The following is an 11,893-nucleotide window of genomic DNA, read 5'->3' on the forward strand; positions in this document are numbered from 1 at the left end:
GTAGGAGGGAGGGTGCAATGTGTGAGAAATGTGCAGAAGGGCACGAGACAAAGGAATGTGTAGTATTGGGGAAAGTAGTGGAATGTGTTAATTGTAGGGGGGCACATGGAGCTGGGGATCAGACATGTCCCGTGTGGGGGAAGCAGGTTGAGGTTTCCAGGGTTAGAGTAGAGCAGAGGTTGTCATATGCTGAGGCAATGAAGAAAGTAGAGGAAGATGGGTTAAAGGGGAGAAGTGGTGAGAGTAGTAGAGACATACCAGTACAGAGGGAGAAGTGGTGAGAGTAGTAGAGACATACCAGTACAGAGGGAGAAGTGGTGAGAGTAGTAGAGACATACCAGTACAGAGGGATTGGCCAAAAAGTGATATAAGTTTCAGTAAGATTGGATTTTTAGCATTTATAGCAATGGCTATCAACTGTACTGCAGGGATGGAACGGAAGTCGCAGAAAATGGAGGTTGTGGTGGCAGAGGTATTTGGGTGTGTGAGACTTGACATCAGAAGAGTTACAGGGTGTGTTTATGTGTTTATGTCCCATCCTTTCAGGATGATGGCATGAGGTAGGAATAAATACATTTAATTCGTGGAGCAGGGTGGTGTTCATTTTATTGTATATACTTTTGAAATTAGTGAGTGTAGTGTTAGATGGTAGGGTATTTTATTTAGTACTTTTTTATTTTTCAAGCAAAGAATAAAGGAGTTGTACTCCAGTCTAGAGAGTGGCGGTAATGCAACAAATTGAATGCCAACCACCGTTAAACCTCTTAAGAAGAAGAAGGGCACTGTTTCGCTCATCGGATACTTCCTACGGTAAGAGAGTTTTAGCAACGAGGAAGAGGCGAAGCGAGAGAGCTCAGTCTCGCCAAAATCTGTCCAGAATACGCCCAATGCGTTTGTATGGGCATAATATACAGACCTAAACTTGTCGCCTGCCTTCCCACCTTTGGGACAACTACAGCAATTGTTAGGATGGAGACATAAGCATCTTGTCATTACAGATCTCTGGTTTCAGCCTCTTGCAAATTGGAAAGGAAAGTTAGCGAGTGCACTGATAAGGATGCGGTCTTCCCAACCTGTTAAAGATATGGCTGACTACTGCCCCCTTTGGAGAAATTGCGTGCCCATAGTAAACTGAAAAAAAATCTGTCAAAAATTGCTAATATATGCATATAATAATTATTATTGGATAGAAAACACTCTAAAGCTTCTAAAACCGTTGGAATTATGTCTGTAAGTATAGCAGAACTCACAGGGCAGGCATTCTTCCAAACTAGTTTTGTGGTCATGAAAGTTGGGGCAACTTTGACGTCATCGCCCCCACCCTTCCCAACCAGCTATGGATCTGGGGACACTTTCTATGTCTTCCACTAGATGTCCTCATTCAGTAGAGCGTTTAATCGTTCAAATCCCGCGAGAATTGGCCCTATGGGAGTGAATTGAGTGAGTGCCGCGAGAAAATACCTGTGCGTTAGGGCGCGAATTGGTCCCAGCCATTCCTTTGTTCCAGCAATCCGGAGAAGGACAAACAATGACCGGTTGAATAGAAAATTGTTTTCTATGTTTATAACATCCTAAAGCTTGGTTCTGCACTTAGTTTGACCTGTTTAGTCGACATATAATGTGTAATTTTGAAGTTTTGATGCGCAACTTTTCTGGACCAGAGGACATTTTGGGTGCATTTCAGCTGATGTTATTAGCAGTAGCTAATACAAAGACGCAAGACTTGAAACCAAACAATGTTTTGGGTAAGTATGAACCCTTCCAGTACATTCTGAACGAAGACCATCAAAGGTAAGGGAATATTTATGCTGAAATCTGTGTTTCTGTTGACTCCAACATAGCGTAGAAATATAGCTTGTATCTGAGCGCCGTCTCAGAATATTGAATAGTGACCGATTTCTGTAACGTTAAAAATAAATGTAACAAAGCGATTGCATTAAGAAGCAGTGTATCTTTCTAACTATATGTAGAACATGTATATTTAGTCAAAGTTTATGATGTCTATTTACGTTATCTTGCGGCGCTACCTACATTTTCTGCGGACATTTGAGTATTTTCTGAACATGAATTCAATGTAAATGGAAATTTATGGATATAAATGGCATATTATTGAAAAAAAAAACGCGTTCCCCAAGGGGAACCCCTGGCGTCAACAAGTTTTAATAAAGTAAATTGATGTTTTGCCAAAATTATATAATTACTCCTGTCTAAATAAAAACATTCAAAGTACTTCACCAGAAAGCATGACTTAGTCACAGAGGATCAGTAGCTTTAAAAAAAATAATAGTGTAGGCCTATGCCTATTTGGGCAGCTTGCATTGCAATATGCCGGGCTGATTGGGTTGCAGCTGTCAGTGAAAAGCATCTAAAATATGTGTGAAGGTAGTGTGTCTTGAGTATAATTTGAAATGTTGCAACAAGAAGACGGGGAGGGGTGTATGGCGAAGATATGGAGTCTCCCGCCAATTGTTTGCCCTTTGATCGTAAAATGTTATCAATTTCACATTACATATAGTATGTATACCAGTAGGCCTAGTAAATGTGCCGTTAATCACCCATCATTTGGTTACATTAATTTATATTAATGCATGTATTAATTAGCCATTTACCGTTTTCATTCTTAGTGAAAAGTTGTTTACGGAGTTCACAACCTGCTACACTTGTGAGAAACAAGTTTTGGTGTATTTCATAACCATTGAGTTTTTGTTCTGATTTGTTAATTGTCTTTTGTTTGGAAGCTCCATATGAGCATGTGTCTGGTTCCTCTGCCCTGATAACTTTGAGAGAGCTCCTGTGCCTGAGCATACATAGAAGTAGGCCTTCCTGGCCTGCTGTATGCAAACATCAGAAAGTGCCCAAATACCAATGTCTGATCGTCTTAACTCGCCATAAACTGAGCTTCAGTAATGTTTCTTCACCTCACTGAAAGTCAAGTCTGTTTTTTTTAAACAGCCATTGAAAAATGACAGTTCCTCAGTATTTTAAAAATATTTCCAACACTCCCAGCCTTGATAATCACCAAGCCTTGGTGTGAAAGAGCTAAATATCATGATCTGATGATTCCATATATCCAGTGGAAACATTTAAAACAGCTCTCTGTCCTGTGCTCGCTGGTGTGGGAAACGCGCAGTGCCTGAAATAGGCTTGTTGATCCAGTGTTGTAAGTTTGCTAGAGACAAATTCAGGCTGGATCTAGTTGACAATTTGATACAATGTTTCATTATAGCAATAGCTCAAGTCAAGATGAATAGAAAAGGGAGGCAGAGTAGAGAGATGAATGGGATTGAAAGAACCTGAATTTGCATCAGGATATTTGACTGTTTTTATTTGTCAGCTTTAGCCCTATGCATTTTACTTAGTTGACATGGAAGTTATTGGCCTACTGATGCATTGGCCTATAGGCAGGCTCTCTGGGAGTTCTATGCACTCACTCCTTTAGCTCCACAGTGTATACATTTTTATTTAAGTAGTCGGTTAAGAACAAATTCTTATTTACAATGATGGCCTACCAAAAGGCCTCCTGCGGGGACGGGGATTAAAAATAAGAGCTAACACAACAATAAAAGAGACCTAAGACAACATAGCATGGCAATGTGTTCATATGGCTGAGGCTGGTGCTCTAGCCTTGGTTGAATTTAGTTCAGATTTTTTTTGCTGATTAAACACATGACAATGATTGAGAAACCAAACGGATGGCGGAGATGGAAACCCGGATGATGTTGGGAGCAGGAACCACCAGCCTGCGGAGGGAAACATGAAAGGAGGGTGAGATCCGGGAGTTGGTGGGGAGCTCTAAAGGATAGGTTACTTCATTGACCCTCAAGGTTCCCACAAACCGAGGGCTCAGCTTCTGGCAGGGCAGGAAGAGCGGAAGGTTCCTGGTGGAGAGCCAGACGTGATCACCAGAATGGAACACGGGAGCCTCACTGCGGTGGCGGTCCGCTGATCCTTCAGAGGGCGGTCTCCTTAGGAACCTCCCCAGCTCCTGGTTGGTCCTCTCCACCTGCCTGTTAGACTGAGGCCGGCACCCAGATGTGAGGCTGACCGTGCCCCCCCAGCTTCTCCATAAAGGCTTTCCAGACCCGCAACGTGAATTGGGTACCACATCAGAAACAATGTCCTTAGGAAAGCCATAGGGCCGGAAGACTTGCTGGAATAGTGCCTCAATGACCTGGAGAGCAGTAGGTAGAACAGAGCGAGAGAAACCCCCAGGCTTTAGAGAATCAGTCAACCACCAGAATAGTGGTAAAACCATCAGAAGTGGGGGAAGAGACATTAAAGTCAATGAACAGATGTGACCAAGGCTGCTGAGGCACAGGAAGTAGTTTCCCTGCTGGGGTGTGCCGGGGAGATTTGGATTGAGTACATACCAAACATGAGTTGACATAGTGTGCGTAATTGTGCCGGATCCCAATAGTCGCATATCCAGGGCTTGGACAGGAAAGAGGAGAGGAGAGCAGGTATGAAGTTCTGTTAAGGGAGGAGGCGAGGACCTGGTCGAAAAAGTTCCCTGCAGCACCGGAGTCCACTAGAACTGTAGAGAAAACTCTTGCCAGCGAAATAGGAACCAAAAAGAGTTTGTCGGAAAACGATGATAATGGAATACTTACGCCTACCCTGGGAGACGGAAGGTCACAGGGCCGTCCCTCTGCTCTAGTGGACCCCGAGTTGGGACACCATTGAAGCTGGTTCCCCTTCCGGCCGCAATAGGGACAGCTGTCTACGGCTAGGCCATTGTGCCGTCGAGATGTGTGGCCCCTTTACTCCATGGGTTCAGGCTCTGCTTCAGAACAGCCAAAGGAGGGAGGTGAGTGGCTAGGTGGACACCGGCACTCCCGAAGAAGGTTATCCAGACAGATGCATGCTCTCATCGCGATGGCCAAGGATATATTGTCATCCCAACTCCGTCTGGACCTCCTCACGCAGTCCACCGTGGAATAGAGTGCGGAGCATCAGCTCATTCCATCCAGGAGGAAACCACGGCATTGCGATTCAGTGCCATCATACTTTTCCAGAAGGGACAGTCGGGCATCGCTGACCTGGGGGGAGGATGGCTGGGGGACTGGCTCACAGTGACGGCCCGTGGTAGGAGACCCTGACTGGTGGTGTCAAGGCGGTAAAGAACGTGGAGGACCTCCTTCATGGTCGTACCCAGTAGAGCCAGCTGGTCGTGGTGTTGGTGGAGTAGATGACCCTGTTCCTCAACCGTAGGGAAGATGGTGTAATCTTCCACTGCTTCCATAATTTCTGAGGCAGTATTATGTAATGTATACACAGAGTCAGGAAGCAGAAGGTTTAATAATAATTAACATTACGAAAATACAAAACCGTAGACGCTTACTGAATGTAATCGAAACCAATACTGCCTGATGACTGAGGCTACAGAGGGCTATATGAAAGGAGAGTAATCAGTGTGGTGATGAAGTTCAAGTGTGCTTAACGATGAGGGGCAGGTGTGTGCAATGATGGTTGCCAGGACCGCTATGTGGGTTGCCAGGACCGCTGGTTAGTAGACCGCCAACGTCGAGAGCTGGAGCAGGAGTGACAATGACATACATTTTAGAATTTAACGCGCATGCGCGGGCACACATAGGGGGTCCGGTGAAAAAGCATATATGCCTATGGTGGAAATCAAAGGCCCGTCAACTGATTCGTTCTAGCGCCGGCTTTGTGCGTACTCCTATAATTTATTGCACGATACAAAATTATCTGCAGGTTGTGTCACAGTAAAAGAGTGGTGCATTCTACTCAGGAGCACTTCTAGTTTCCAAATCCACAGAATTTACACCCAGAGGAGCGTTGCTGCTCATTTGGCGGCCTTTCTAGAGAGTTCCATCAGCATCAGCAATAATTGTTTTGTACTGAAAGACTCATCTTCTTATGGGTGTTTCCCAGCAGTTTGTGATTTGTTAGTATTTTGTATCAGGGGTGAGTTCTTGTTGCCTCCCCGAGTGGCGCAGTGGTCTAAGGCAGTGCTAGCTGTTCCACTAGAGATTCTGGGTTAGAGTTCAGGCCCTGTTGCAGCCGGCCGCGACCGAGAGACCCATGGGGCAGCGTACAATTAGCCCCGCATCGTCTGGGTTAAGGTATGGTTTGGCCGGCAGGGATGTCCTTGTCCCATCGCGCACTAGCAACTCCTGTGGTGGGCCGGGCGCAGTGCACGCTGACAAGATTGCCAGGTGTAGGGTGTTTCCTCCGACAAATTGGTGCAGCTGGCTACCGGGTTAAGTGAGCATTGTGTCAAGAAGCAGTGCTGCTTGGTTGGGTTGTGTTTCGGAGGATCACGGCTCTCGACCTTCGCCTCTCCCGAGTCCGTACGGGAGTTACAGCGATGAGACAAGACTGTAACTACCAATTGGATACCACGAAATTGGGGAGAAAAAAAGGGGTAAAAAATAAACACAAAAAAAAGGTGTGAGTTCTTGTTCAAGCTGCGTTCTACCACACCTGATTTCTACTAATTATCTTATTAGTAGAAAAGTGTATGCTAGAACTGGGCTAGAACAAAGGCTTGCACACCCTGTGGGTCCTTAAGAGCAGGTTGGATTAATAAGTACTAGTTCATAAGTGTGATTATTGTAGGTTTGGCTTTAAATCGTTTTTTAAATACATTTCAGTGTACCTAGTTGAGTTATTGTTAGTGATATATGTATTTCCAGGAGCTTGCCCGATTTGTTTTTTTTTTCAGTTTCTCCAACATCAGCTTAAATTAGTTTCTGTGTTGTTTTTTTCCCTTCCCTCTGGAAAAGAGGTATTTCAAAGTAGCGTCAAATAAAAACTAGCATTGACATTATTTCTGTTTCCATGTGTCATTATTTTGCCTTTACTACATTACAGCTGACCTTCATTTATGTTCATCAACACCTCACTTAAAGAGCATGGCCAGCTCTATGCATTGAATAGCAGTTTTATGCAACTTTTCCACAGACTAAGGGCCAGTATAATAGCAGAAGTTGTATACAGTGCAATATGTACAGTATGTTCAATGTAACACTGAACGCTACAAAAAAGGCACATTTCCATCGTTAGTCAGGCTTTTAAACGGTCACTAGATGGTGTAGTTGTTCAAAGTGAAATGTTTTCATGAATATGTTTCTCTTAATCAATTTAATTAATTTTCTTATATACGCTACATGATCAAAAGTATATGGACACCTGCTCGTCAAACATCTCATTCCAAAATCATGGGCATTAATATGGAGTTGGTCCCCCCCTTTGCTGCTATAAAAGCCTCCACTCTTCTAGGAAGGCTTTTCACTAGATGTGACATTGCTGGGCAGAAATGTTACGAACTGACTTCTTGGAAAGGTGGCATCCTATAACAGTGCCACATTAAAAGTCACTGAACTCTTCAGTATGGGCCATTCTACTGCCAATGTTTGTCTATGGCGATTGCATGGCGGTGTGCTCGATTGTATACACCTGTCAGCACCAGGTGTGGCTGAAATATACAAATCCACTCATTTGAAGTGGTGTCCAAATGTAGTGTACTGTACATTGAGCTAGTTTTATGCAATTGTATGGCTTATCAAGTACTTAATTATAGATCTTTACACTTTGTACACCTTGAATCATCACATACAATAATGATCATAGATTCTCAACTGAGCCCCACTATTGTTTTTCCCCATCTTTTTTTAGTTTATCTTGATTACACCTTAGAATAAACCTAAACTTCATTATCCCTTTCTCACACACAAGTGATATCAATAATTTAAACGGTGTGCAATCTACTCTGCAAATCCTATTTCGCAAGAAGCAGGTCCTTAGCATAGCTCTGTCGGTAATAGTCCTCAAAAAGAAGATGTGAGATTGGGAGATGTGTAGAGAAGGGATTAAATCCTCTGACATGTTTCAGATGAAAGCAGACTCACCATGGCTATGCCCCAAAATGGCACCCTTTCCCCTTTGTAGTGCAATACTTTTGACCAGAGCCCTATGGGTCTGGCCAAAATATTGGCATCTAATTCAGCCCTTCTCTTTCAGGTTGCATTCAGAAGTAGAGGGAACAGCTTCATTTATTTCATCCTGCGTTGTTTTGCAGTGTTATCACTGGCACATGAATTAATGATTGCAGCTATGTTGTTGTTGATGCTGTGCTAATGCCAGGTCCTCCTCTGTTAGGTGAGATGTTGTCTTCATAATGACTTTGGTCACTTCTCAGCATTCCTTCACAAGAAAGCATCATTTGTTTTCTCTAAAACCTGCAACGCATTCGATTATTAAATATTATTGATCTGTAGGTTCTGTATTAACATTTGTTTCTTTCTGTGTGTGTGTCTGTGTGTCTGTGTCTGTGTCTGTGAGTACATGTGAGTGTTCCTCTCCTGTGGAGTATGACCCCAGGAGTGATTGGAAGCCCACTCTGTTTGAGTCTCTCATACTCTGACCTCTCCGCAACCGGTAATTTCAAAGTCGTCGTGCTCTTCTTTATCAGCGTCACAACGTCCTCAAGGTACTCATTCTCCACATTCTGGCCATTCACCTCCACAACGACATCCCCTTCCCACAGTCCAGCCCTATGTCCTAAGCCCTTTACCACCACCTGCAGGACAAAAGAAAACTGCAGTCATAACCGTGCCACTCATTTCTCATAGGAAACATCTTAACACCTACCCTCGGTCATTATAACAATGCTTGTGGAAAACACAGCAGATCAATATCGGGAACTTTTGATTGATGAAAGCTGTTACTCATTACTACAACTTTGATTGGGAATTTTTCAAATGGCCTATTTATGTCAGGAAACATAATGGTAGAGATGACAACAAATAGATGAGAGAGAGCTAGATGACCATGGTGTTATGTTGTTGATGTTCAAAAGAATCCCTGCCCTATGAAAGTCCCATGAAAGGCTCATGTTGAACACAACCCAGATTAAACCCAAAGCCTGATTCTTCTCTCTCTCGAGGACACAGAGTCTTGGACAGGGAAGTGAACCGTGCTCATTTTTACTCAGCCCATCCTGAATCTTTGTGCCAAGGGGACTGTGTCTTCCTCATCCCCTCTCCTTTTGGCAGACTGTCCTCATGGAATAGCAGGGGAGATAGACCCAACTGCAGTAGGAAACAGAATAGACAGTGTTTTTTGACCGGGAAGGTATTTTTAGTTGACACAATTCCTAAACAATCAATATTCTAACACCAGAACTCACTTAACTCCTATTCTCCAAACTGCACATGGCCTCCGTCCGCTTACACACCTGCGTGTAGAAGTCTCTTCATGCATGGGTATGGTGGTGAGGCTAACCCACTTGCCACTCTTCCTCACTTTCCTGACAATATTCTCACGCTCCATGGACTCCGAAGGATGCCCATTGACCGCCAGCAGCAAGTCTCCATCCTGCATACCAGCCTCTTCTGCTGGACTCCCCACATCCACCTCACGGAGTAGGTGAGCTGGAATCAACAGCAACAAAATGTAGCTCAGCCAGCAGGTATAATGCTTATTATTTGTTCTAAGCATGTATGAGTCTTTCTAATGTCCTATTACAAGGTTTGTAGCGTGTCGAGTATGTCTGTCTATGCAGCACATTTTCCACAGACTTAGTCAGGAACATTAAGATATGACAATAAGAAATGATACGGTGGTCATAGTAGGTGCGTGTAACATGGTCATGCATGCAACAAATGGAAGTTTCTAGCAAAAGAGAAAACATCACCATATGTGTGCATCATTCTCACTCACCATTACGACCCCCCGATGACAACCTCCCTTGTCGTAATAGGAAGCCGTATCCATCTGACCCCTGGACCACATGCATCGTTTGAGGTCTGTGTGGCAGATTGTGAGAGCCAGCCATGATAGGCAAGATGGGCAGTTTCTGCCGGATGTAGCTCGCTTCACTTTCTCTGTTGATGACTAGGACGGTAACATGGACGCTACATTTCTTCACCTGAGCAGTACAAATCGCTAAACATGAGGGGGAAGTGAGGAACATGCTTGGACGTGCACACACACAGACTTACTAAGACATATACAGAGACACACATCTGTCAAGAGCATTTCTGAGAAGGAGGGCCTGTAATGCTTACCATTTTACTGATAGCTGAATGGGTGAGCGTTGATACCATGGCACCGTTGATCCACACCAGTCTATCTCCACTACGCACCCCTGCCCTCTCTGCAGGGCCCTCACTTACTGTGCTCAACGTGTATCGACCCTTCTGACCTGGAGAGATTCAAACAGGCACAATCAAACGCCTTCACTGAGATCCTCTCGTAGGTAATCAAATCAAATGTTATTTGTCACATGCGCCGAATACAAAAGATGCAGACTTTACCGTGAAATGCTTACTTAACAAAGCAGAGTTAAAAAGTATGAAAAAATGATCAAATAAGAAAAATATGAAATTATAACACAATATACACTACCAACAACGCTTTGAAGAATCCTTTTTGATTCCAGGTAGAACACTTTTGGTTCATGGTAGAACCCTTGACACAGAGGGTTCTACATGGAACCCAAAAGGATTCTACCTGGAACCAAAAAGGGTTCTCCTATGGGGATAGCCGAAGAACCCTTTTGGAACCCTGTTTTCTAAAATTGAAGTCAAGATGCTCTCAACAGTGCATCTGGGGCCCATGACAAATCTTTTCAGCCTCATAATCGTACTATGCAGGCCTAAACATTTACATGAACTCTGCACAAGATTTTGATATTTAAAAGATGAGATGCCAGCGTTTGATTGAGTGGCAAACATCACCATCTCTCGACCGTCTCTCGACTAACCCTATATCTATAGTCCGCCGTTTCTCAAATTGGACTCCACGCTTATCGGCCTCACCATCTCCCCCTCTCTCCTTCCGACTGTCTAGCAAATGATCTGCCAAAAAAGATTACGGAATGAAAAACTTGTTTCTACCTTCAATGGGGATGATGCTGATCCCCAGACCTAAGACAGAGTCTCTGGTGATGTGACACAGCCTGGGTCGGGAACACGTCTCCCCTCGGTAAGCCCTGGTCAGAGCCTGGAGGTCCAGTCCCTGGGCCAGCGCCTCCTTATACTCCTCCCCCTTCAGAACCAGCAGCAACAGCTGCAGCCCACATGCCTGGATCCTCTGCACCACATGTCAATCAGAGCAGAACATGCTGCAGCTAAGAAACAAAGACTCTGTTTAGACCAAGTAGGTCAGCCGAGCCAGAACAGCCCATAGGGAATGAGCCTGTTTATGTAGCGCGGGGCAGCTTGATGAGCATGTACACCACCTGGACAGGACGCTAGTCTTTCACATTGAAGCCACATATTGTACATTTTGAACAATGTGGCTCATTTTCAAACGAAAGCGAGGCAGAGGACACCGTTGAAGACCTTGTAACAGAAGAGGTTCTCTCCGGTCTCTTAAAGTCTGGTTCTGCTCCACGTGATGAATTAGACCCACATTACATACAGCTCTCAAATCTGTGTGCCAAAGCTTTAAGAAGCGATTCCACTTTCATAACGGGACATCTGGTTCACACCCTGGGGAGAAGTCCTCATTGACCTCCAGCACACGGTCCCCGTCCTTGAGCCCACTGAGCTCTGCGGGACTCCACGGATCCACCTGGCGGACAACATAGCCCCGGCAGCTCCTCTCCATACACAGATGGAAGCCAAAACTCTGGCCCTCCTTGCACTTTAGCAAGGAGGGTCGGACTCGGGTCTGGCTCTGGAGGGCAAGACAAAACACTGTCATTGACATAGGATGGGCATTGTGCGGGGACACCTAAAGAAGTCAGGCTTATCTTGATTATATGATTGATGAACTAATGTTAATCAGACCATCTTCCATGCATTGGAAAATGACGGATCATTTTAGATCTGTTCGTTCTCAAACCAGGATTCTCCGAGATGACTAAAGCTGGATTGTCGGTCCCCTCTTTCGGATTTAAGGTGAATCTTGGAGTGAGGAA

General features: G+C 44.5%; 1 protein-coding gene across 1 annotated transcript; it reads right to left on the bottom strand.

Moving 5' to 3' along the window:
• Window positions 1–3,658: 3,658 nt before the first annotated feature.
• LOC118943992 lies at window positions 3,659–11,893 on the bottom strand (the record flags this gene model as incomplete). The annotated part of the gene is made up of 10 exons (XM_036961063.1): window positions 3,659–4,171; window positions 4,371–4,431; window positions 5,040–5,247; window positions 8,365–8,545; window positions 9,271–9,398; window positions 9,688–9,895; window positions 10,035–10,171; window positions 10,866–11,052; window positions 11,449–11,636; window positions 11,818–11,893. Coding segments are annotated over 10 exons (1,887 nt in total), but the record flags the coding sequence as incomplete, so codon positions are not given.

Source organism: Oncorhynchus mykiss, chromosome 24, assembly GCF_013265735.2.
Source record: "Oncorhynchus mykiss isolate Arlee chromosome 24, USDA_OmykA_1.1, whole genome shotgun sequence".
In the NCBI taxonomy this organism is placed as follows: Eukaryota; Metazoa; Chordata; class Actinopteri; order Salmoniformes; family Salmonidae; genus Oncorhynchus; species Oncorhynchus mykiss.